General features: G+C 40.1%; 1 protein-coding gene across 3 annotated transcripts; it reads left to right on the top strand.

Annotated features, from left to right (window-relative positions):
• The first annotated feature begins 99 nt into the window (after positions 1–99).
• On the top strand, positions 100–27,624 carry tmod1 (tropomodulin 1). Of its 3 annotated transcripts, XM_049571749.1 has the most exons (13): positions 100–398; positions 6,395–6,478; positions 6,651–6,734; positions 6,973–7,109; positions 11,915–12,071; positions 15,332–15,448; positions 17,645–17,734; positions 19,548–19,678; positions 20,687–20,794; positions 21,175–21,318; positions 21,859–22,003; positions 22,752–22,851; positions 25,329–27,624. In XM_049571749.1, exons 4-13 carry the CDS (start codon positions 6,987–6,989, stop codon positions 25,345–25,347), a joined length of 1,134 nt encoding a protein of 377 aa, XP_049427706.1. In that variant the 5' UTR covers positions 100–398; positions 6,395–6,478; positions 6,651–6,734; positions 6,973–6,986; the 3' UTR covers positions 25,348–27,624. The 3 variants fall into 3 exon arrangements, with proteins under 3 accessions (XP_049427706.1, XP_049427704.1, XP_049427707.1); XM_049571747.1 differs by lacking the exon at positions 6,651–6,734; XM_049571750.1 differs by lacking the exons at positions 6,651–6,734; positions 22,752–22,851.
• The last annotated feature ends 334 nt before the right edge of the window (positions 27,625–27,958 follow it).

Below are 27,958 nucleotides of genomic sequence, written 5' to 3'. Positions count from 1 at the left end.
CGCAGACCACTTCATGACATCACTGGAGTGACAGGGCAGCCGTGTTGGGGGGGAGGAGGAGGAGGAGGGAGGGAGGAGGATCTCTCCCCATAAGTTTACTTTGCCCTTTGCGGGAGATGAGATTCAGCCTCCGCTAACCTGCCGAGAGACGACCAGGGCCGGGGGAGGAAACTTTTGCGAGCACGCTGTCAAATCTGCTGAATTCAGGATTATCTGCGGGTCATGGACGCTTTAGTGTAGCTGGATTTTTTTGTGTGCGGATTCCCGGCTTGTGCGGCTGCAAGCAGAGCGGACCGCTCCGTGCGACTCCAGGCGGCTCTGAAGGAAACCATATCTGGTCAAAGTATTCGTTGCTGTCACACAGCGGGACTGTCCGGCTATAAATAGCGCTGGAGGAGGTACGGAAATAAATGCAAAAATTGTACTGCACACTGTTTAACAGGCAAATTAGTGAAGATCACACATCAAGGTTAGAAAATGTTTAGGGCAACACCTTTATACTACCTCCATGAGGTCACTGGGAATAAAGAGGGCTTCTTTAGTAACACAGAAATATATTTTTAATTCACCGTTAGTGTTTTCCATTCTGTTGGAGGATGTCTTATTGGCTATTGTAGGCTTCACTCTGCAGGTCCCAACACTAAAACTGCTGCACAGAAAGAGACACAGTCTTTGCATTTGCAGCAGCTTGGGGGTCCTTGATGCAAGAAATATCTAAAAATGTCTATTGTGACTAATTAGATGATGTATAATAACTGTTTTACGCAGGGTTCACCTTACCTTTAAAACTTTTAGGCAAACTTTAGTCAGATATAAAAGCACAAAAAGTAGAAAGGCTTGATGTAAGCTGGGGTCATGATCTTAAATGTCAGCTTGATAGGATAAAAAATCAATAACGAGTAAATGGAGCCCTGTGTCCTTTGATGGGTTATGATTTTCCTCTTTAGTTTAGCATGGCTGTGCATACTGTGTTGGTCAACCTGGGACAAATAGCATCTCTGGTCACCTTTCTACGTGCTGTTTCTCACTCTTTGCTATGAACTCGTTTTTGCATCGTGTTTCACCATCTTAAACATGCATACACACATTCAGAAGTCTGTTCTTCATCTCTTGGATTAGTAATGTATCATATCAGCAGCTAGCTTGAGGCGACATTCTGATTAGTGAAGTGACACACACAGATGACTTTTTGACCTCTGCAGAATGCACAAATGGTCAGACCTCAGGTCCAAGGCAGTAAGCGAGCTGCTAGGCCCCTCATTAAACACCTCATGATACATGACTCCATACTGGTCCCCACAGTGGAGACGGACGACACAGCAGCCATCACCGAAGGGTTTAGATCCCTCAGCACTAGAAGTTAGTAGAATGAGAGAATGTCTAAACATGACTCTCAACTACACATAAAATGTCAAATAAATGGTAAGAACTTCACATGAAAAGGAAACTTCCTGTAGTGTCCTCATCTATTTTGGTAAGCATCTATGCATTGTATGTAAGTGGACACCCTTGTTACTGTCACAGCAGAACACACACACACACACACACTTCATCTTTGCCAGAGAAAAGCCGACCAGTTGCCTCTCAGCTGTTTTCTTCTGAGCTGTATCAGATACTAACAACTGCAGTCTAGTTTAGACAGACACCACACAAATGTCAAAATAAAGCTGTAATTCCTACAGAAGATAAATAACATCAAGCATGATGGAGGGTTGTGTTTATCCAGATAGGAATATTGTGGTTACTTTCTGTTACCAAGTCCACTGGTCCACCTTCAAACCTGCAGGTAGCATCTAGTTAGAATTATCAGGTTTACCAGATTAGGACATTTAACATGTTTAGAGTTAATTTTTTTATTTGTATCTGAATCTATGAAATATTTCCTTATTAAATTATGTAGAAATGGAGGTAGTGTCTCTTAGTTCAAGCTCCTATGCACAGGCTCATTATGAGACAAAAGGAGCAAGTCACGCAGATTTTATTGTGCTTTTGCTTCTTTATATTGTTGTTCAGCATCTCTTAATGTTGTTTTGTGTCTCTTTGTAGGTGTTTTGTGTCTCATTGTTTTGTGTCTCCTTGTAGGTGTTTTGTGTCTTGTTGTTTTGTGTCTCTTTGTAGGTGTTTTGTGTCTGTATTTTTGTGTCTCCTTTTAGGTGTTTTGTGTCTGTGTGGTTGTTTTGTGTCTCATTGTTGTTGGTTTGTGTCTCTTTGTAGGTGTTTTGTGTCTCTGTAGTTTTGTGTCTCCTTTTAGGTGTTTTGTGTCTGTGTGGTTGTTTTGTGGATCTTTGTGGTTGTTTTGTGTCTCTTTGTAGGTGTTTTGTGTCTATTTGTGGTTGTTTTATGTCTCTTTTTAGGCCTTTCGTGTCTCTTTGTATTTGTTTTGTGACTCTTTTTAGGTGTTTTGTGTCTCTTTGTGGTTGTTTTGTGTCTCTTTTTAGGTCTTCCGTGTCTCTCTGTGGTTGTTTTGTGTCTCTCTGTGTTTTTTGCCTGTTCTTATAGTTTTTTTGTTTCTCTTTGTGGTCATTTCGAGTATCTTCCTGGTCGGTGCCTGTGTTAGTTTTAGTGACATTTTGCAGGTGAAGGCCAGGCGGGCCCCCTGACACATTGGGCCCCTGGGCCTTTGCCTGGTAGGGTTGTTCAGTAATCCATCCATGTTCTTGTGTTAACCAAGTCAGACTTAATCTCAGAGATGACATCAGTAAATCCTGGACTTCCCAAACTGAAGATATGTCAAGTCTAATATCCCACACCCACACTGCTCATGTGATTTCTTCTTTGTCATGACAGCTGTGAGCTGTTTGACAACATTAAGCAGGAAGTCATCTGTTGTAGCATCTTAAGATCCACTGCTGTGCTGCTCTCAGCTGTGTTTTATGTGCTGATTTATTGGCTGTGAGAGTTTTTGGCCACTCTGAGAGCATGTGTGAGTTTAACAGAGATTTATATGTATTTCACAGCTAAAAAAAACACTGCAGGGTTTATGTTTAAAACTAAACTGAAAGATTTATGAAGAAAATGCTGTTGAAGCAGGCACTTTGTTACAAGAGTTGCTGAATCGGGTGTAAAACAGATATTTCAGTTGTGAACTGTGAAAAACTCTGCACTCCTTTGAAACCACTTGTCATGTAACATCAGTTGAAGGTTTTACACACATTTTCAGCTGATTAATGATCCTGTATTAGTGCTGCTATTCATAGAGGCTCGAGGACTGAACAGGCCTTGTGTAGAAGTCAAGGGTCGAGTCAAGTGTTTATGACTTCACAGGGTACATTGAGGCACAGGTCATTTTTATTTGTCTTTCCCCTCTGCCCGGTGAATGTCCTCCAATGAAGCAGAAGCTTGTAGAAACGTTATAAATACAGGCACGGGTCTGTTTGATATCATCAGAGCAGGTCGGCCTGTTCCAGCAGACTTGCAACGTTATTTGGAGCTCAGCCCAGTTCTTCATCTTTGGTTTTGGAAACTTGTCTTGTCGTGGAGCTTAGAGAAAGCAGAACAAAAAAAAAAACGGCACGCTTGACTCCACCTGTTAGGAGGTTAGCCAAAACACACTTGCTAACATACTTAAGATCAAAAAGAAAAGTTTGGGCTCACATTTGCACTCACTGAATGCAACATTTTCTGCACATCAGTTGGGTTTTTAAGCTACATCACAGCACTTTCTGCCTAATTTGAGCACATTCTCATCCTTTGATGCAGGCTCAGTAAAGTTATTATTAGTGTTGCCATGTGGACGTCCATCAGCAGCAGCTCACAGCACCTTTCAAACCCTGACCCACAGATTTAAGAAACCGGGGCTTAGAGGCGGCACGTATGCTGAGTGTTTGGTGCTATGACCCACAAACGTTCCACTGCAGTTCATCCATCATCAGTCATCTGGTCCCACAGCCAAGACTAAAATGTAGAGGGTGAGAGAGAGTAAGACAGATGTCTTGTCTGTCCACACTGCCAGTGCAGAAGGAAAGCATGAGAAAAAGCAAAGGTTCAAAGGTTGACTTTTACATTTTTCTGCTGAGTGCTTTGAAAAGCGCAGAACAGCACTTCAGTGATATATGACAGATGGGTCAGCAACAGGATATAATTCTGGGAGGAAACAGAGTCTTAGCGTAGACAGTCACAATCACAAGTGAGCAGGTGAAAACTTGGCGCTAGCTAAAGGCCTGTCTGCCGTTATAATCACATAAAAGGGACATGTTCATGTTTTTTACCCGCTGCAGCGAGTCACACCTTAGCAGTCTGTAGCTGGACTAAGTTTTTCTTCTTCTGTTGGTCATCTCTCTATCTGATATAAGCTATAAGCCACATTTTTCGTGTCAAACATTTTCATGACACCTTCCACATTATCCAGATAGATTCACCAACACCAAACCAATCACACGTTGAAAAACAGCCTGGTCTAGGTTTCATTGTCTCTCTTTTCAAAATGAGTATTTAGATGAGGCAGACATCATCACTCTTTATATTACAGAGAGAATCCAGTTAGTAAATAATGTTATGGTATTCAAACCAATCCTTACAAGTTAAGGCCACATGTGCAACTTTGTCTGAGGGCTGGGTGAAAAGGAAAAAATGGAATGTGAATATTAATGACCAAATAGATACTGAAATTGCGACGATATTACATTGTTTACTGCTGGTGTTTTTTCAAAATCTTTACATAGTCAGATTTTTGATCATCATCAGTGATGTGGATAATGACTAAGTGGTTAAAGGCAAATTATAGAACAATCTGGTAAGTTCAGAAAATTACATCACTTTACTGTAATACAGCCTTTATTACGATATCCAAAAAAGACATGTGACAGTACCACTATAATATTTATTTATTGCCCAGTCCTACCTTAGTGCTAACTTTTTTCTAATGCTTTAAAATCCTGCTCACCACAAATACATTTCCGATACTCTTGAACATTGATATTGGCAGATGTCACCATAAATTACACCATGTAGTAATTTAAGGACCAATCCCAAAATATCATAACTCCAACAAAGAATTATCCCTTGCACCCATGGAAGAGCAACACCAGTGTCATATCACTATGTCAAATATGAAGCTACAATTAACAGCCAGTTAGCGTAGCATAGTACAAAGACTGGGCACTGGGGGAAACAGCTAGCTTGGGTCCGTTCAAAGGTAACAAAATCCACTAACCAGCACCTCTGTATCTTACTAATTAACATCTTGTGTAAAATTGTGTAAACATTTGTTGTGTCATGAGGGCTTAAGTGCCGGACTATTTCTTGCTAGGCAACCAGCACATATTCAAAAAGGTTACTGCTCCCAGTCAAGCGGCAACTTCTGGGTCAGAAAAATTAAGCCAACATCAAAGTGCCAAAAATTGCAGTTCCTTGAATGGCCACTTGAGGCTGGCACCAGAAGCCAATCAATCCCCATAGACCCCCATTTTAAAATGGCTGACTTAACAGCAGAAATAAACATGATTACAGCCTGGTACAAGTAACGGTTTTTGTCTCAATCTCATTTTATTAAGGGTTAAAGTTATGCGTAATTAAGGGCTGGCTGCTTTATATGACAGGCTGTCTGCCACCCCTTGCTCCTCCATAGTGCCACTCTCTCACCCAAATATGGTCACTTCTAGCTCCAAAAAACCAAGATGGTGATGGCCGCAATGCTGGACTGGAGGCTTCACAATGGGAGTCCTCAAACCAATGGGTGACATCATCGTAGCTATGTCCACTTTTTTTTTAGTTTATGCTCCCACCCAAGAAATTGTCCAGCACAAAACCCTGGTAGATGGATTCTATTAACTTTGGACAGAGCCAAGCTGGATGTTTTCTCTGTTTACAGTCTTTATGCTAAGCTAAGCTAACTGTCTATAGCTTCATATTAGCTGTACAGACACTGCTATCAATTTTATCATCTGCCTTTCGGCAAAGGAGCAAATAAATGTAAAGCTTTTTCCCAAAATGTCAAACTATTCCTTTAAGACCAGCTGGCTTGAACAAATCTGATGATATCGAAGTTAAAATGGAAAATAGCAAGTGTTACCTTGTCAGGAAAGTTGGAACTTTAAATAATAAATCTTCTACAAGCTAGCCAAACACTTCTACATGCAGTTTGAATAGAGGAATGTGAAATGAAAAAAAAATGAACCTTAAGTTTATCTGTAGTAAAAACAGCATCAGATGGTTTGTGAATTTATTGTCTTAATACACAACTATTTCAGACACGGTAGTTCAGTGAGGAGCTACTAAAAACTGCAAAACAGTTTTTACGACATGACATAAAAATTGAAAAACCTACTTGTCAGCTACTTAAGGAAGAAATGAAGACTGGGGAAAGGGAAAAAAAGCAAGCAAGCAGTGGAATATGGTGTGTAATGTCTTTCTCCATAGATGACTGAGTTTATCTCTGTGTTTCTGCCTCCTCCAGGTCTCTCTCTTTCCCGGGAGCGCTACAGGCACTTGGCTGCCTTCACTGTTAATTTACCCCTGAGCTGATCTGGGGGTCACTGAGGTGAGTGCAGCAATGTTTTTATGGCAAACAACAACATCAAATGACACTCACCAAAGCATGTGGTATTTTTTTTTCTTTTGGCAATTGACCATCACTGTCAGCTTTGCTTTGCTCTGGTCTTTTAAACACTGTTGTATTTTATCTCTGCTTTCTGTGCTGTCTCTGTCCACAGATATAGATTTTTTATTCTCAATCTCCCAGGGTCTTACAGGCTCCTGATCTCCTACTTTTTTTCTTATTTGGAGGGGTGATTGAGGTGAGGGAACTGTTTCAGTACCTCCCAGATCCCTTTGTGTGTTTGCAGAGTAAATAAATACATATACATTCTGGCAGCACTGAATCTCACACCTCAGACACATCTCTGAAATCCTAATCTGGCAAAGAGAAAACAAAATAATGATGATGATGAAGACTGAAATAAAAGTTTGATACATTCCATATCAGCTTTTTTTTGTATGCATACCATGCTAAAGTGACATTACCCACGTCTCCAGGTGTGCTGTCCATCATGTCGGTGTTGAGGAAAGAGATGGAGAAGTACCGGGACATAGACGAGGACGAGCTGCTGAAGAAACTGTCAGAGGAGGAGCTGCAGCGATTAGAGGATGAACTAGAGGAGCTGGATCCTGATGTAAGTTTATAATATAACATCCATAAGGAGGAGTTTCTGTCACTGTGTTGGTGTCAGAGGAGAGTTATGGGGTCATACAGGCTTAATAGAAGCCCCTGATGTAACACACTGCAGTGTGATGCATACTGCTTTAACTGCGTGTCCCTGTGTTTTCATCTGTATTGTTGTTAGCTAATGTATGTTGGAGTAAAGGGCTGTAATGTAAATAATGGTGTCCACAGTGTACAGTGAGGGCTGATGGTGCGTTGAATGCTGTGTAGACAAAAAAAAGCCAATCCATAATCTACCAGCAGGCAGTTAGTGTTACTGCGCAGTGTGACCATTAGGCATGGTAGAGTTTATATTCTCTGACTGCCTGTAGTCAAACTTTGGGGGAGGTGTAAGATGTATATGATGACCCACAGTCTGTGGTGTAGTTCTACAGCATGTTTGTAATCTATGTGGCAATGGAAGAAATGTTACATCCAAAATAATTAGATCAGTGGGTCAGTTCTTATCCAAATGACCCCTAGTGTGTTGAATATTAAGGTAATAGAATATAAAAAGTAGGGATATTTACAATGCATACAGGTGTATATATTGTCACGTTGACTAATTATTTAGTCCATTGATAGGAAACGTATCAATAAAATGTTTGCATTAATTTCTTGAAGTATTATTTCAATAATCATGAAACATTGCCAAACATGGGTGGTGTCAGCTTCTCAGATATGTGGCTTTTATTTTCTCTGTTTTACTTCATTGCAAAGTGAATGGATTATTCTTGCAATTTTCTGGCATTTTATACACAATTTTGCAAAAAAATCAATCAATCCAGATAAATTGATACTGAAATTAAATACATTAGTAAGAAAGTATAGGAGACACTGTTGGTTATTAAGGACAAAGTAATACAGAGATACATTTCAGAAAATACTATACCTTTTATGGTGCTAGCTTTTCCCACTGCTTAGTCGTCTTCTTTCCTCGTATTTACAGTGTTTCTCTATTAGCATTAAGTGCATCCCACAGGAGGCCAACCTGTTCTCATTCTCAGGTCTTAAGATACTGACGCTTTGTCAAACCTGTCGGCACCTCAAAGCAGTGCACAGGGCAACCTTTAGTGCAGTGGTTCCCAATTGGTGGGTCCGGGTCCAGAAATGGGTCCCGAATCCATTCTGAATGGACCGCAAGTCACTCGCAAGCGTGTCAAGTTTGTAAAAAACACACTTTATTTTGAATTACTGTGAATTTTATATTCAAATTGAAGTGTCGTTCCCTGCTGTAGAGTGAGAGACTAACAGACAGCTACATGACAGAGACAGCAAACTAGCCCACTGACATGGCCAAAGGCAAGTATGATGCTGCACACATTAAACTGTGTGGACCTCGTACTAATGACTAATGAAGGAGAAATCTGGAGCTGTTAGTCATTATGCTACAGTAGATGCAGTGCATCAGTTATGCTTGTGTTTAGCTTCTGTTGCTTTTTCATGAGGTGTTTATCTCTGCATTTGATGCATCCACCGCCAGCTTTGTACCCTTAGTGATGTCTCGTGGGTCGAGGTGGTGACAGCAGTCGCAATAGCTTTCTGATGAATGTCTAACTGCTCATAAAGAGGCTGAATTCCCCTCAGTGGCAGGGGGATGACTGGAAGGGTAAAATGAGCAGGACTCTGTGTGTGTGTGTGTGTGTGTGTGTGTGCGTGTTAGCAAGACTGATGTCAGCAGTAGGTGTCCAGAGGGAATCCATGACGTAAACAGAGGAAACATTTAGAGACAGTGCGTGCCGTGTGTGCGTGCGTACCTTGTTTGTACCTATAAATGAGGGTAACCCATTACACAACAGTCAAGTGCCCATTTGCTTTGAAACACGCTGTAGCCCTCCCAATAAGGCTTCCCACATCAGTTCCAGTAAGCTATCGAAAAAGTCTCATTGTTTTGGACTAAAGAACAACGTGTCTGCCAACTGTACTGTGATTGTAGAGAGATTAATTTATTTTGAATCATCTAGAGAACATTTTGTGTTTTTTGCATGTACACTACAGTCATACTATTACACACTACAACTTGGACTGGTTCATACTGTTTACTTTTTCTAACCATAACATCATTGTCACATCTGGCATTTTTTAATCAAAACAACATCCTTTTAATATCTGGAATAGATTATTACGGATCTGACCTACCTACTTATACATTACTGATAACATTTCTCAACCTAAATTAAAAAAAGATTTTTTTACTAACCCACTTAAAGCTGCCATCATTCATATTTTTTACTGAACATTTTAACATCTTTCAGCTCATTGTTTTGTTTTTTATGGCCTGCAACTTTACTGTTTTGGTTCATTCTCAACTCAAGGCAGCTATTTCCAGAAAAAAACAGATCTAGTAAACCCACTGTGCACTACCTGCCCAGTACAAAACGGCTCACAGACTAAAGCCCCTTTTACACCGCCAGATTTTCCATGAATGTTGGGCCGTTTTACCGGCAAGCTGACTGGGCTTTCCTGCAAATTTGTACAATTCCAGTTTAAAAAGGGCTTAAGTTAGAGAGTAGCTAGTGAGCATGGTTGAGAATTTAGCAGCTAAAAAGCCGGGGGCCAGTTGCATAAAGCACCTTAAGTTTGCTTCTTAAGTAGATTTTCCCTAGCTGAGGAAATTACTTAAGGGTGTTGCACAGAATCTCTTAAAAGGTTTCCTTAGTCAAGGAAAGATGTTAAGGCATTTACTGCACTGAAAGAGATTTTACAACCATAAAATTCTACCGTTTCCATGGAGATGGATGGATTTGTTTGCTTACACTAGCGCTTGTGACAGTCTATCTGTTAACGCTAACTATTACATTTAATTAATTTTGATTTAAGTTCAAGCATGCACCTGAACAATTTAGTTTTTTGAATAACCTACAGTGAATATCAAGTGAAAACTAACTTGACATTGATTGAGTGTTTTGGGGTTTTTTTTCTGTTGACAAATTGATCCTCATTTTGTGCGGGTGCTTGTATCCAGATGTGGTTCTTGTCTATCACCCCGCACACTTTTGGGAAGCCGGCACCATCAAAGAAGTGTACCGCTATGTCATCCTTCTCTTGTTGGGACAGGAACCTCACTATGGTGTTCGCAGATGGGTGAGGGTGTTTGAAACCCAGTGCATGATGCAGCACACCGTTGACTTGTGTACAGGAAATGCATCGCCGATAGCTGATTGGAAAGATCCCGTTGCATAAACCTGCAGAGCAATCATTAATTGTAACAGGGCTGGAAATTGAGTGATTCAACTTCAGACATTTACCAAAATCATAAATTTATTGTGCTAAATCACTTGCTCATCATGAAGTGTGTCCATCTGGTTCTCCTGGTCACAGAACGCTCTTCTCCGGATGCTGTCATTTTCCTCATTTATTGCCATAAACTCAGCCAGGTTGCAGTTAAGATGCAGTCAGAGTTAGCTTGTGTTTTTCCTTACTTTAGTTGCTAAAGTCCCCTGTGCAATGGTTGAACAAACTTTGAGCAGTTCCTCAAGTATAAGACCAAGATAAAGAGGAAAGCTTCAGGAAACCTTAAGGAAAAGATAATGCATGTTTGTGCAACTGATTTACTTAAAGGAAACCTTAATTCATATTTAAAGGAAAATCTTAACTTAAGGTGCTTTATGCAACCGGCAGGTATTTTTCTCAAAAGTTGGTGGAGGCCAAAGGAGAATGAAATTTGGGCTTATATTCATCAGGTCAGCAGAAAACACGACTCCAAGTAAAGTAGAGCTAATGTTGCTCTGTATCTGCTGAAGCAACTGTTTGCTACAGTAAGTTTGCAATATCAGCTTTTTTTTAAGGTGATAATATGTCATGTTTTCTGTTTCCAAGTAGCCAAAAGTACAGTACAGTATGGTGAGGATGGGAGAGGAAGACAGAGAGTCTCATGCTGTTAAAAATAACATACTGGGACTGAGAGTGTGCCTGTTATCTATAGCTGATACAACGTGTGACATAAAAAGCCTGGCAGTGACGGTGTGATATACTCCTGGCTTCACTATAAATACTACTGTATGTCACGTGAACACTTATGGACCACTGCTGGAATAACTGAATGAGAGACACTAAGAAGAAGAGAGAATATTCTTGTACCTCAAAAGAGTATATCTCAAACCAGACAGTGTAAATTGTTCAGCATATTTTTGTTTGCTGGTGGAGGAATAATGGTGAGAAGGAAAGAGAGTGAGAGAGACATGGAGTCATGAAGAGAGAGAGGCTTCTGAGTGCTGAGAGGACTGATAAGATACGAAGCTATAAGTAGCACTTGTAAGAGCTTGTTTTGAATGTTGCTGTAGGTTGAAAATAATGTGGTGAGCAGCAGAGCTCTGGGAAATGTCCAGTACAAAGATACTGTACCACCTCCTCTATGTCTGTCACACTTTGATTTAATACTGTATTACTTTTGTTGTATTTATGTTCCCTCCCTGCTAAAAAATAATCTTAAATTTGTCAAAAGATTTACCTCGGGTTAAAGATTTTCTGTGTCATATAAATTACCACAAATCATGTATAAAGGATTTGTGCCTCACCCCTGACTGGAGTGCTGCTCAAGAAGAGTGCAATCAATGGTGCCACTGGTGCCTGAAAGATATATAATGGAGATTAGTGTTTTAATAAGTAGTATTATCGCAGCAAGGAAGAAACTCTGGAGTCATTTGTACTGCACTGTTCTGATGTTGCAAGGCATTACAGGACTTAACCCGACAGAAAGGAAGAAATGAGACATACTCATAATTCTGATACCCAGCGCCAGTCCTTTAAATGATGTCACTTCTCATCCTTGTCTAGAATGCATTGTTGCCAGCTGGGATGCGGCAGAAGGACCAGACCAAGAAAGCTCCAACGGGACAATTTCAGAGAGATAACCTGCTGGCCCATCTGGAGAAACAGGCCAAAGAGCATCCTGACAAAGAGGACTTGGTGCCCTTCACAGGGGAGAAGAGAGGTATGAGCTTGGTTTCTCAGGATGTCTATACTGTTTGGTTTCCCTGAATATTAAAGAAAACAGAGCTATCCAAGTATGTGAGGTAAGGTCACCATGGATATACAAGATTCACATTAACTCCCAAATTACTCATGACTTAAACTAAACCACAAACCTTAAAGGGGACCTGTTATGCTTTTTCTTATTTTCTGTCATAGATACAATGTTGAAATGTCTTGTGTGCATATTAAATATGGCCAAAATTTGAAATAACGATGTAAATGTATGTAAAAGTAATCCACTTTTTTCTACTTTTGAGAAAAGCTGACATCAGCTTCTGATGGATTTCTTTATATGGTCATCTGCTCCAGGCACGTTACTGCAAGTGTTTACATTATGTAGCCCACACTGCTACATGTAGCTACATGCTAACATCAGGGAAACCTGTAAACTTGGTTGCAAATGTTGTTCATATCTCCACAATTTCTGATCACTTTACTGCCTGAACATGTCTGATTGTGAAGATTTTAGTTTAGAAGCGTTTATTGGTGATTTCTCATGATAGAAAGTGCTGCTATACTCCGTTACAGTCATTCCGCAGGCTAGGAGATATGGCAGATCCAGCAACACCGGCCAGTCAGAGCAGAGTGGCCTTTTTTGGGAGGGGGGCTTAAAGAGACAAGTACAAAAACAGAGCATTTCAGACAGAGGGTGAATACAGGTGTATTCAAGCAGACAGTAATGGACAAATAAAATGTTTTTAACCATTAAACATGTTCTAGTCGAGACCCAAATTACAATTATGAATCTGAAAATAAGCACATTAGGCCCCCTTTAAAAGTTGTCTCAGGGAACCCTAAAAAGCCCTTTTGATTCACTGAGAGGTGATTGGTTCCACACGACCTCCCTCACCAGGCCTTGTGAGGCCTGTTAGCATGCCAGCACCAGTTTAGTGTGGACACAGAGGTGTGTGATGGATGGCGAGAGATACCAGACATCTCTATGTGAAACTCTAGAAGGTCTCCCTGCTGTCACTTTCGTCATGATCCTCTTTGCTGGTGTTGTTGCATTAGTGCACTTGTGAAAATTAAAGACAGCACGTTACAGTTTAATCTCACAGGCCGACTGTAAAACTGCAGATGGGGAAAGTGAATGAGTAACAATCCCTCAACAGCTCCAGTCAAGGTACAATTAAGGGAGGCTTAATGGCTCCTAGTTCTTCTTGTGAAACAGCTGGTCTGCTGTGAAACAGGGCGTGAGTGGGGAGTGGAGCAACAGCCGTTTCCACACCCTGTTCAAAGCTGTCTGTCATCACTTTGCTTCATGTTTCCTTTATACCACTCCATTTTTGCTCACCCTCCATTCACACTGAAACAAAGCTCACTACAGGTTGCTCTAAAGCTGGTTGATTTTTACTTGTCACAACCTTAAACAGTGTGTTTATCAGTGTGGAAAGACGGAGCGGTATAGATGTGATCAAGAAAGGACACCAGTGACTTTTTTAAAAAGCTCTGGGTAACATCTCGCCACTGTGTGTATGTAGGGGTCAGAAATGTCTCTCTGAAACTTGAGGAGCTGACCACACAGACACAGACATAGCAGACCTGTCAGTAACGACACAAAGTTCTGGGTCTTTACAGTGTCGACAGCCTGCGGTCAGGTGTGACCCGATGAAGGGAGACTCGCTCCAGACGGCTCAGCTGTTATGTAAGAGTTGGACAGAGACCTCTGTCTGATACTTCACCTTAGTTTGACATTTGAATTTGAAACGCAAACTACTATATATACTCTATTTCATCATGACTTCAAACAAGCTAATTGTCTTCAACATTGTCACAATACCAGAATCCATTTGGAAATTTTGCATATTTTTACATGGCAAACATTACAAAACATGCTTATATTCAAATCTCCTCCACTCAAAAATGTGTTGCCCCTATTTTTATATCCCCTAAAATAGATCTTTATGCAAACTTTGATCAGACTTCTGATATATAGTTACGTAATAACAATGTGAAATCACTGTAACATTATAGCTGATATTACTGTATGTGTCACAACCCTATGTCAGCAACTGTCAGTTACAAGCCAACAAAAAGCTAACTACACTTAGCAGAGCAGGCTCCTTGTCTGAGTCTGGGTCTGACTGAGGCTCAAACGTTAAAGCTGAATCTCTCTAGTGTTTCCTCAAATGCTAACACTAGCCATCCTGATGCATGCTTCTCTATTACCAGTCAGTGACTCCCATAGCCAGACCTATCTCTACACTTCCTCTCAGTGCTGTGCCAGCGCTGCAGAGAGCGGAAAGCTAAAGCAAAACCTACTGCAAGCAGCGTGGTGGGTGGGATGCAAGGCCACATCCAGAATTTTATTGACAGGGTAGAAAGAGTAGATGTACCCTCTGCCCCTTCTCAGAGTTGTTTTTTTAATTTTATTTATTTTTCAATGCAGAACAACCATTTCAGGAGATGAACTCTATGACAGCTCCCAAAAAGTGAAGCCAAAGCATCTTGTTTGCTCCCTGGTGGCTGGCTGCAGTATAGGTCATAACCCCGCTCCCCTCCATGTTAGTGGATGGGACACAAGCCAAACAACAAACTGGGATTACACATCAAATTAATTTTTCCCAAACATGGTTTCTGTCATTACAGGTAGTTCTTATCATGCTGATGTGTGCTCAAGTGTTCATTTTTCTGTTACGTTTGGTTATAACTAGTAATTTGATGTTACAAAATGAGGGACTGTGGTCATGATTGACAGCGCCATTGAGCTAGCACAAAGATGGCAGCAACTTTATCTGAGAAATTTTGGCTTCATTTTTGTAGAGTGCAAGTAAGTGGAGAGGCATCGTCCATCTTTATCAGGTATCATTGTGTCAATGGCACTAATAATTTTAAACAGACTAAACTAAAATCAAATGAGATATAAAATCAAATGAGAGATCAGAATAAAGCATATGTCCAGCGGCCATTTTTTAAAATTTATTTATTTTTAGGTGTTTTCACTTATTTTTCTGATTTAGACTGCTTCTCAGGACTGTTTAGACTTAATTAACATTAAATGTACCTGTACAGGCAGGACAACGTACACTCAAGTGTCTTCATGTGATTACTAGTAACCTGAGCAGAGGTGTTAATTAGCAAAAGTGAAAATACCTGTGTGAGTGTGGAGGGGGGACCTTTTATTTGCTAATTCCACGGGAGAACAAACTGTCTCCAGGAAATACATCACAAGTAATGTATGTTTGTGTTTTGTATTAAAATAGTCCACTCCTGTTGTAGGGAAAGCCTTTGTGCCTAAAAAGAGAGTGGACCCCATCATGGAGAATGTGACCCTGGAGCCGGAGCTAGAAGAAGCCCTGGCTAGTGCCACTGATGCTGAACTCTGTGATATCGCAGGTAACACAACCGAAGTCACTCACATCTCCTCACATTCACATGTACGTGTTTATGCATAAAGGCTTTGATTTCCTTTTCCTTTTATTTTTCACCAAATTTACAAAAAGGCTTTAAAAACAGTTGTATTTACGACTTTCAGAGGACGCTACTTTTACTACAGTTTTACAGTAAAGAGTCCTCATATAGAAGGCAGTTTGGTACCTTCAGTAGGAGAATATAAGGAGAAAAATTGTGAGAATTTCATCTGAATCCAGAATTTTGCATTATTGTTTTACACCTGATTTGGATGTTATCAGCTCATTAAATGGCCATTATCTGTGCTTTTTTCAGTCTCATAGATGATTAGAAGGGGCCTGCCACTCCTAATACTAGGTTCATAGGCAGTTATCAGCCCATTGAATGGTCGTTTGCATATTCGACGTTATGAATTGGTTGCAGTTTTGTCAGGTTTTGCTTTCACTTTCGAAAGAATCATGTGCTAGGTTTAGGAAAAGATATCATGGTACATGAGTTAAAACTGAACTTGAATTAAGTTAACTTTGGCTTTTGGTTTCACCGAGGACACAAAATCCACTCTCCTGGGTGAAAGTCCACTATTTGTTTGACCCATTAACCTCCCAACACATATGTTCTTAATGGTAATACTGCCTCACCTGACTTCCTCCTTTGCCCTCATCATAATTATTACAGCCACGAGAGATCGCCATCTAACAGTAAATGTATTTCAAATGTATTTTAAACTTTAAAAACTAACAAAACAAAAGACAGGCTAGCACACACACATCCAAAATAGCATTTGAATGAATGACAATCACTAACTTGATTTGATCGGTGGAACACGCTAAAGTGCAAGTGTCTGATTATTCTTCATCCTCATCTTCTCTCACTAACTAGTGGCCTAAACTTTCCCTCATTCATTCACTTTTTCCTTAACCCAGTTCTTCTCCATTTCCTCTAGCGCTCCTTTCATCTTCCTTCCACCCTTCCCCTTCATCCCTCCATCATACCTTCCATCTCCTCCACCTCCTCCATCCCTGCTGGATATCTCTGTTCGCTAGTTGAACACCATCCAGGGTATCTGTAGACTGCACACAGTGTTTGCATGGAACGATTCTGGTCCTCTTGTCATGTTCATGTTGTCGGCTTGTGTTAAGCAGACGTTAGCAAAAACCATGCAGCTTGACTCAGTGACACAGGCCCTTAGATCTCTCTACTGTACATGCATTACACAGGGGCTTTCATCGAGTCTGTGTAATGTATGGCAAATGTCAGCGTCAGTACTGTGGCAAATATTTTGCTGCATGTACAAAGCTTTAACATGTTCATTGTGAAGACGACTGAAAATATTCATTTTAAAGGCACAGACATCTCATTAACCTTTGAAATCTGCTGTGAAAGTCTAAGAACAAATACTGACAAATATTTTGTTCTAAAAAGTTAATTAGAAGTAGCAAGCTATCATTTTTAGCTCACTTGTGATAAGTTGGAAGATTCTAACTATAAATGCTTTATTAAATCTCTCTGTGAGAGGGCTTTATTACAATATTTAAATACATTTAGCGCCACCCACTCCCGGAGTCTCTACTACCTGCATTTGCATAACCAAAATTTATTACCAAACAATACTGCTGCAGGAATATTTAGGAGCACAAGAAGTCCCTGGAGTGGCTGAAGGTAAGCTGCTCCACTTCTCCAGAGAGCAGCTTGTTGGCTTGTGTTTCCAGCTGTTTATGTCTTTGTAAACTGTTCTGTTCTCTCTCAAAATTGTTTTTTCTTTAATGTAGCGTGCCTGCTTAATCAAAAATCATATTTCAGATTCACAGCTGCCAGGACACAAGTAGGATTCCTTAAGTTGGAATTCTTCCCAGGCTAATACCATCCTTGAACATGCAGATGGTGGAGTAGCATGTTTATGTGTAGTCAGTCAGCAGAGCCTAGACCTCAGCTGTGGGCTGCAGGAACCATATTACCAATGAAACCTTACAGTATGGAGCTGCTTGATCGCTGAGATGGTGACTGTCAGGTTTGACTTGCTTGGGATGCTGCAAGCGCTGATGTGCACTCTGTATTAGCATGGTGGTCGATCATTAAATTTATAGTCTTCATCAGCATTCCTCTCTCTGTCTCTCTGTTTCTTCTTCTGACCTTTTGTTTATTCCTTTTGTTCTTTCCATCCTCATTCTTGCTGTCTTCCAGCCATCCTGGGTATGCACACCCTGATGAGTAACCAGCAGTACTATGAAGCCCTGGCCAGCAGCACTATAGTCAACAAGCAAGGCCTCAACAGTATGTAAAACACACACACACACACACACACACACACACACACACACACACACACACACACGGACTGAAACTTATGTAACTGAGTATTTTGTTTGTTGAAATCTGCCAGGTGCGTGAGCTGTCTTCACTCGGTTCAATCGCAGATACATTTGGTGCAGGGATATCCAAGAAAAAGTATCCTAAAATAACGCAGATCACTCAACTAGTCTGACGGAAAAAAATCCCCTCATTCAAGAAAAATGTCGAAGTGAGTTGACTTGGATTGGAATCAAGTGGAATGATCTCACGTTGGCAGAATGTTGCTTTATTTTACCAAAGATGATCAACTCTGGATTTTTTTTTCTTTTTTGCACTCCATGCATGCACAAATATAGTTACACAGCTTAAAACTAAAGGATTAAAAGTGTATATAGACACTCGTCTCGTACATTGTCCTATAGCTCCTCCAGGAATTACTGGTGATTCATCTGTTTACCTTTCATATTACACTACACAGTGTAAACCGTGGTATTCAGATATTATTTCACACACACACACACACACACACACACACAGAGACACACACATGTTAATGAGCCATTGTTTATCTTGAATGGCGGCCCATCCTATAGATTCTCCTCCAGCTCTAAACAGAGACAGAGGCCGAGCGTGTCACTGCCAAATATGACCAGCTTTCAAAGGGAGAGCCAGCTGTAAACGTCTGATTCGCCTCTTGAGATTGTCAGTTCCTTAGTTTTTTTAGTGCTAGTACAAGAACATAAAATGTGATGGAACAAGAAGTCTTTTTTTTTGTTTTTGTGTGAGCATTGTTTCACTTGAAGACCTCTACTGAAAGCAAACTTGGATTGCCAGCTTTTGACTTGAGGATCACCTAATAAACTGAATTTAGTATAGTCTTACAGAAATAACATATACTGACCAAAATGTCGGATCAAGCTGATTTTATAACTTACTGAAACAACTTCATTTACTGACATATGAAATAAAACACACATGTATTGCTCCAGCAGGCCTCAACAATACATTTACTGCAGGTCACTGCCAAGTATTTTCTAAAGTAAACTGTTGTGTTTTATCGTCGTGTCACTGCTGCACAAAATATTAAGGGATTAGAAACTTGTTTGAGTTACTCAACATCACATCTGCTGCTGTCTCAGTAAAAGTCATAAAGATTAATTGCCTGTGTGTTTTTTTACTTCTTCAAAAATTGATTTTCATGACATATAAAAATGATTGGAAACTGACTCCTTTGAAAGTGGGATTAAAAAACAAAACTGTATGCTGTGGTAAATGGTCAGCACATACTGTATGTTAAATATACAGCACATGACTTGTAGTGAATGGGTTAAAATATGCAAAAACATGGAGTGGTTTGTTCTCTTTTTGTGCTCTGGGAACTATAAATGTAAAAATGCTTTCTTGTCAGCTGAAGGGTGACGTGCTCGTCTGTAAACTGAACAGTTTCCCTTCTGAACCAGCAGAGAGCCCCATAATCAAGAGTAATATTTAACATGATCTCTGCTTGTGGGAAAATGATGTACTTTCATGAACAGTGCAGATTGCTATGCTTAGTTTGGCACAGACTGGAGGTAGATGATGTGTGAACAGCGTCCCAAGCTGTCAGCTGTCCAGATAAAACTGCTCACAGTGTTTGCTGAGGCAGATTTAAATACTGGCAGTCTTAAAGTCTTAATGAAGACGTGTGGGGAAAGAGCTACAAACATGTTTAAATAATAAGTGTTGTTCCACTGGTAAGACTAGTGTAATTAGCCTCCTGCTGTACATGAGAGTGTGTACTGTGACTGTGTTGTAGGTGTGATCCAGTGCACCCAGTATAAACCAGTCCCAGATGAAGAGCCCAACTCCACTGATGTAGAGGACACCCTGTTGAGAGTGAAGAGGAACGACCCTGACCTGGTGGAGGTCAACCTCAACAACATCAAGGTGAGTGTGTATGTGTATATACTGTATGTGTGTGTGTGTCAAAAACAACAGCGATTTTTATTTATTTTGGATGTAGATGGAAACTCAATGATGTTGAAACTCTTATATGAAATGCCTGTTCTCTATTGAAGTCATATGTCCCTAATAGTATTTTTTCAGTACTTACACTAAAGAAAACTAAACTTTGTCACACAAAAAAATACATATGATATTTCATGTTTTGTTTTGTTTTTTTATGAAAGCAGACACAAACTAACCTTGGCGCACAAAATTTAGTTTTCACATTTAAATTTTGCAGATGAAATTTAAAAAGGTAGATTTAAAACATAAACTCCTTTTTAAATTAAAAATATAAATCATAAATATGTGAAATGAAATCAATTTAACCCTTTGAACCCTGAGCTCATTGGTGCCATTTCTTTCAAAAACATGGGGGAAAAGGCAACGAGCAACTTGGTAAGAAATGTCCCACAGATTGCAAAAAAATTAATAGATTTAGGAAATTATTTTTAAAAAAAAACTACATAAAAAAATAAAATTCAGGGAAAACTATATTAATATTATTAATAATATTACATTTCAAAATTATGTTACAGAATTATAATAATTTTTAAGCACTCTTTCCAGGTCATTTCCTGGTTTGTCTGTTTTCAATCTTTTTTCTTTTTTTTTCTTCTAATTTTCTTGTTTTAATTTTCTCACTACTAATTTCATGCTAATATTTTTGCCTCATTTTTTCTTTCATTGCTCATTGCCTTCTTTTCATGTTTTTAAAAGAGATCAAGCCAAATTGTTCAGGTTTCAAAGGGTTAATTCGATTAAATTTTCTTTGGAACACAATACAACATTTATTTTGTCTAACACATTTTTAACAAAACAAATTTTTTCTGTATCATGACAAATTTTGGATTTTGTGTAAAGAACATCCATTTCATGCCACAAAATCTGTTTAATAAGAATAAATAACGTAGGAAACATGGGTTAAACTGTAATGTTGTCTGTACCCAGAACATCCCCATCAAGACTCTGAGGGCGTATGCTGAGGCGCTGATGAAGAACACTGTGGTGGAGAGGTTTAGTATTGTAGGCACCAGGAGCAACGACCCTGTAGCATTTGTAAGTCACAGCTGTTAACGCTTAACATGAAATGCTGCACAGAATTTGTTTTACCTGATTTATTGCTCCATTTCTTTTCCTTTCCCTTTTTTTTATAGTATCAAACTATTGTTTCAAAGTAGGAAAAAAGTGTCGCACTCCAAACTTGTGTAAAATCTTAATCTGATGTTTGATGTGAGACATTAGTGGCTCTTGTCATTTTGTTTGAATTAATTTGGCTGAAGCTCCATTTTCTTTTTTCCTACCTAGTAGACAGATGCATAAAACATTTCATTTTGATGTGTACCTCATTTTGGCAACCAGTCGTTGGAATAAACAGCACAGGGCTGCACAGCAGTGAGTGAATTACGATACAGTGTGTGCTGTGTGTGTTTCCTCAGGCTTTAGCAGAGATGTTAAAGGTGAACACGTCGCTGAAGAGCCTGAACGTTGAGTCCAACTTCATTACAGGGACTGGAATCCTGGGCCTCATAGAGTCATTGCAGTTTAACACCACACTACAGGAGCTCAAGATAGACAATCAGGTACCAACACCTACACATGCACACAAGTGCACACGCACAACCCACTTGCACTGAATACAAGCAGAGTCATACACACTTACCACGCATATAAATGTGAGTGTGTGTGTGGGTATGCGTGTCAGGTACTATACACAGACCATCTTTGCCACTTCAGTCTAATGCTCCCTGATTACATTGTCATGTGTCACACTGCATCTGTGACTCAGCGCTCACTCATTAGCTCAACTTGTTGAATGATCCTGCTTCCTTTGCCGTTTGGCTCCACTGACTGACTGACTGATTGAAATGACATAAAACTGAAACTGAAAAAGCATGTCACCCCCTGCCACTTTATCCTGTGTTGCCATGGAGATCACCACCTAATGCACAGTGGCACAGTTTGCAGAGAGGATGTCAGTCATTTTGTGTACTCATCTTATTGTCTTTCCCCCAAACGTTTCCATCTCGCTACCACAAATCTTCTGTTACCCACTTGTAATTCATCTCCATACAACTCTCCTCCTCCTCCATCTCTCCCTGCTCTCTCTTTTCAAACTCCAGAGCCAGCCACTAGGCAACAAGGTGGAGATGGAGATAGCCAGCATGCTGGAGAAAAACAACACGCTGTTGAAGTTTGGATATCATTTCACCCAGCAGGGCCCTCGCCTCCGAGGCTCCAACGCCATGATGAACAACAACGACCTGGGTGGGTTACACACACACACAATCAATTTATCCCCGCTCTGAGAAACTGAATTGGGAACATGACAGAAGTTAATGAACTGCATTGAAACTGATAACATTTCGAGCACATATTGTATTATATTACTATATGATTCACCTCTCAGTGATTTGGTCGGTTACGTAAGTTATACACAGTGTTTCAGTAGTATTGTGTTTGGCAGTGTCGGTTGTTCAGTGCGTCAGTGCTGACACTTTATCTTCACTATATCTCCTCGGGTTCTACTTTAATCAGACTCTAAGAGAAGAATCAGAGTGATATCATCGGCCGGTAACTCAGTAGTACGGCCAGAAAGCCTCAGCCAATCAAAACAGAGGCTGCTTAAGTTATGACATCATTGCTAAGAAAAGAGTCTGTGCATGAGGGAACTAAATGAAAGTGGCAGAAGAAATGGTTCATGCACATGCGGTTATTTTAGTTGCTGTCTATGTACCATACAGTTGAGTAAACTCCTCTTAGTGAGTCTTAGTGCTTGTTAAGTTTGTACTGAAGTGCTCTTGAACGTAACCTGAGAGCCAGTAGGGATAAGTGTGAAGAGACTGTCTTCACTTCTGCCAAAGGTTAGAACGGGATCAAGGTGAGGTTCGGAATAATGATTACATTTGGCGGTACATGGTCCTGTAGTGTGCTTGTATTGTGTCACTAACCATTTGACGTCAAGTATATGTGTCATAATCTTGTCATCATGTTTTCCTCCCCCGTCATCTTTAAGCTCGGGTCGTCAGGTCAGAGTCGGACGGCTCCTTCACCCTCACTCTTTCCGTCCCTGAGCTGGAGAGAGCCTTCGGGAAAAAGTTCAAGTCCAAGACTAAGTAAAAAAAAGAAAAAAGAAACACAAACACTGTTTGACCGCTCAGCCTTGCCTTCCTTCTGCCAACATCACCCGGTTCTTTTCCAGACCACTGGGAACCTCTGCCACCACCTGTCATACTCCTCTGAGAGTGTCTGTTGCTTCTCCACAGCACCTTTCATCACTTTACTTCTTTTCATCTTCCACTCGTCTCCTCTTTGCAGAGACACTGACAGAGTCTCCCAAATTTAGCTGGTGATGCTTTCTGGTCCCCACCATAGTCAGAATATATTTTTTGTTGCCTCAGTTTCTCAACATTTCACATGTGAAAGCCTCTGCCCAACAAGGCAACAACAGTACAGAAGCCTGGGAGGTCCATAAACAGGGAACAGCACTTAAGGGATACATAAAAAATCAAAGAGTACTAAAGATTTGCTCATCACAAGTAAAAGAAACGTAAACTTGACTTTGAAATATAACTTAAGGTATTTGAAGGCTAAAACAACCTGTGCTTTCGAAATAAAGAAGACTAAACATCAGATAAGATTAATTTCCCAAAATGGACATTGAAAATGCAGAACAGAGGGGCCTGAGCTCTGCTTCTGTCATATGTCCTAGCACAGATCCCCTAACTTTCTGGGCTACAACATCCGCTATGTACCTCTTCTGTCTCTGACATTTGGTTGCACAGGCTCCTACAGAGACCTTCATCTGTTCTCAGCATCTCTTTCCCAGTAATAAATCAGTGGTATATCCTGTTCTTTGGCCACTTTATTTATTTTTCTCCTTGGCCTTTTTACTCACTTGACCATGCTCTTCAGCTGATTTACTGTTTTTACTGTTCCTGCATCGTCTGGAGACATTTAGGCTCCTCTGCTAAGCCTCTGTCCTCGCTTCTTTTAAACACTGCTCTTTTCCAAAGCTGGATTGTTAACCTGGCAAAATGGGCTACTGCCCTGGGTCCCCAAACCCTCAGCAGCCCCAAAGTCATCAAGTTCACTGTGTGGCAATTTGTTTGTAATAATTTAATGCTCTGCAGACTTGTGTCTTAATGCACCACTAAATTATAGTATGAACTAGAAGGATAAGGCCCTTAAAGGGCAAGTGTGCTGATTTTACACACTCTAGCCCCTTTTACACTGCCAGATTTTTGCGATTGTTGAGGCAAGCTGCAAGCGTTTATACACACAGAGCTAGATTGGCGAGTTGATCCAAGGTGCCCAATTTTCCGCCGCGTAGGGTAAACATATTGGCAGAATCTTTTTAGTTTAAAAAGAACGAGGCGCCCTTCCGCCATGGGAGGGGCTGTTGATGACGGAATGAGCAGCTAGTATCAAGAGGGAAACACAAACCTGACAGACACTGTAAGGATGAGCAACTGGGAGAATGAAAAAAAATCTGCAGCTGTGAAGTTAGAAAGAAGTTATCTTACTAGACCTCTGCAGCCCGCTCCTCATCTCAGCTTGAGGCTAACAGCTCGAGGCTACATTAGCCACTGCTAGCATAACACACCTGAATCTCTGACCAAACTGTCAATGGTTGAGTTGAATTGTGCGGAGTGTAGACACCAGGTTTTGACAGGGAAGAGACGATATCTCTGGTTTTTCTGGCATTGATTTTGATCAGCATTTTTGAGTTTAACAATGTTGTAGAAGTGCAATGCTAAATTAGAGCACTCTTTAAAGGCAATTAAAGCAACACCTATAAGTTAAAATCTATTTTTAACGTAGTACTGGTCCATATTGTTTTAGCATATATTGTCATTATCTGCTGTATTTTGCTAAATAAAATTGTGCCCAGTCAAGTTGCCACAAACGAATTAATGATGAACACTAAGGGTCAGAAGGGGCATGTTAGTGAAGATTCTCAGTCATCCAGGTCATGGTAATTTTAAGTGCTATGTCGTAGGCAACTGGACTTGATTGTGTTTCTTGAAGATGTTTCACCTCTCATCCAAGAGGCTTCTTCAGTTCAGAACTGGGAAGATTTTGGGAAGACTGCCATTCGACTGGTTGAACCTAAGAAGCCTCTTAGATGAGAGGTGAAACGTCTTCAAGAAACTCAACCAAGTCCCGTTGCCTACGACATAGTACTCAAGGTCAGGAAGGGCCCACACTTCATGTTTGTCCTTGGGCCATAGTATAATAATCCAGCTCTGCTCTTATCAATGTCTTACCTTTTTTTTCCTTCAAGAGCTCCTGTCAAAGCCGTTTGCTGCCACTTAAAGACAAAGTTCTGTAACTTGAATATTTCTGTCCTGCTGTTTGAAGCTGTTTACCTCATTTCAGTTGCCTCACTTTTCTGAACTCATGTAAAGCAAATAAAGCAGACCCACTTTGCTGCGCTTTGGCCAAAGTTGTTGTTGATAATGATGATGATGAACTACTGTCTTGGATTCTGTTTTTCTAATATTTTTCCTTGTATCCTTTTCATCCTCATCTTTTCACCCCTTTATCTCCATCTGTCATTCTCTCTCTTCTTGTTTCCCTCCATCTACAGTAAGAAAGAGAAGGCTTGAGGGAGGACCCATCTTCCCTAAGTGTCGGACGAATGTGTAGAAACCAGGGCTACCCTCAACCCTCTGTTACCCTTGACCCCTGCCATCTTTCCAAACTCAGTCCTGTAATCCTCTCGGCCTCACACCTCCGATGGCCTACTCAGAAGACAACACCCACCACGTCAGGTTCAATTGTCTCTGAACTCTTTGTGCTTTCCAGACTCTATTTTAGTAGATATTAAAGGATCCAAATGGGATGAATCAGCAGTGTCATTCTGAGCTTTCAGCGCATGCAAAAAGTTTCATTGTGAGCTTTTTTTGTGCTTGTCTTGACTCAGGTTCCAGGGGTGAACATTTGCTGTTGCTCTGTGTACAAACTAACCAGGCAAGGCATACTTTGTCTTCATGGATCCTTTAACATCTCCTCAAGTGTCTAGATTCCTAAATAGAGGGGGCTGGAGGTCTGGTTTTGAATGAGGGCCTATTGGAAGGTGACGAGACACTCTTAGGAATCCCTGTTTCTATTGATGAGTTGAATTAATACTAAATATTATTGTTATGCTGTAAATGAGTTGTGCTGTCATTACTGTGGTTTCCACAAGCTTCTGATGTTGCGTCAGGGTCAACATATAAGGTATTTTCTTTCAATTTTACACAAAAGCCAATGCCCCCTTTTCAATTAGCTTGACCAAAAAAAAATCTCTGAAAATTACTGTGATATTGGATTTGGACCTGATCATGAAAATCTGATATTACAGTTCTTTTCTTATTCGGTTTAATCGTTTTTTTTTTTTGACTCTCAGTCCTCTGATACTAAGACATACAGTAATGGACAGATTAATAAACCTGGCTACTGTGAGATTTGTCGCTATATACAGAATATATTTATTTGTGACAGACCTGGGAAAGAGTCAGACGCCATTCAGATACTTAATATGTTGGATTGATTGTGCTGGATAGTGTAATAACTTGTGTAAAAATGCTTCTCTAAATGAAAATGTACACTCTAATTACGTCGTTATAGTATCCAGCATTTATATTAGCAGTCCCTGCAGAACATTCCTGCTAGCTGGGAATGACAACTGCCAGTTCAAGGTTTATTTACTGATGTTAAATTTTCTATTAACCCACTGTAAAATATCCACTGTGTTGTTATATAGAATTTATTATCTACCATCCATTATGTACATCAGACTATGTAGACCTAAAGTAACTGCAAATATTTGAATGGACTTCTGTTACTCTTTAAACTAGGTCTGGTTTGTTGATTGTTGTTTGTGTTTATTTGTATTTACTGGAGCTAAAACGTGTGGTTAATTACAAAATGGTTGGTACTGTTTTCTTACGGTTTGTTACAGGTTTCACATTAACGCCTTAATCCAGGGTTGGATTATTTCAGTAATGGATGGTGGCACAGATTTAAAAACACAGGAAACCTCTAATGTCTTTACAGCTGTCAGATCACACAAAGTCCATCACTTTTATTTACATAAATCAAATGTTAACAGCAGTTTCAAGAACGCTTGTTAGCTGTGACGGGTCTTAAATCAACCGCCAAACATCTGACATACGGTATTACGCTCTGATACTGGATGGATCCTTTAAGAGTTCACGATGGCAATGTTCTTCTCATCAAGGGCAAAACATGTCTGTGGATACAGCTTTATGTCCTTGTAAACAACTTTGACTACACATCCACATGCTGGTAACGATGAACTCTGCTGTGTATTTTGCGCCACTTAATGGAATTTCTTCTTTCAAATTAACAGCACAATGAGAAAAAGGAGGGTTAGCTGCTATGTAACCAGGAACTAGAGCTAAAATGTCGCTGTCTGAAAATAAAACAGGTCCAGTAAGAAGTGCTCAAGATGAAATGGGTCTGTGCTTTTCTGCTTAAAGAAAATCCTCGACTCAAAGGTAAATCTGACCCTATTGTACCATCCATGTTTGCTTGATGTCAACAACTGTACCTGATGCTGACTGAATTTTGAAGGGTTCGATAACCCATTTAATGTTATTTAATATCACTGCTTTGTTGCTTTCTCGTCAGTGCTGTGGGTGTTGTTCAACAAATGGTTATTGTGGATGTAAACATTTGTAAAACAATAAGTAACTGAATGCAAAAGGCAAAGGAGGACAAGGACTCCTGCCAATCACAGTCTTTGTGTGTCTGGTTCTTTTCTTCTGTCTACTGTTTTCTGATATTTTAGTGCTTGACTCCGTGTTTTGTTAGATAGTTCACCTTTGTTGGTTGAATTTTTGTTTAATAAATAAATAAATAAATAAAGCTTGAAAATAGGTCTTTGTCCTAAAACATTCATTGCCTTTGGTTGGCCATGTACAGTGCAGCGTTCTTTCATTTAGAGACAACAGTGACACCCTGTGGCGAAATGGAGGGAATACATGAAGTCAGTTGGAACATTTCTCTGATTGTTGCCCTCTTCAGATCAACAACAGTGTTGCACCTCTCTTAATTAAAGTACAGCTGCAAATGCAGTGAATGAAACTTAAATCGCATTTACTTTTGACTTCTGGCTCTCCACAGAGTTAAATTCACTTTTCAGTGTGTGGAAAGCCTTTAGAACCCTTTATTATTATTATGAAGCTTGTTCCCATCTATTAAATAGTTATA

This window comes from Epinephelus fuscoguttatus, linkage group LG3 (genome assembly GCF_011397635.1).
Source record: "Epinephelus fuscoguttatus linkage group LG3, E.fuscoguttatus.final_Chr_v1".
NCBI lineage: Eukaryota > Metazoa > Chordata > Actinopteri > Perciformes > Serranidae > Epinephelus > Epinephelus fuscoguttatus.
The sequence above is the reverse complement of the archived record's forward strand: the minus strand, read 5'-3'. Positions and strand labels throughout refer to the sequence as shown.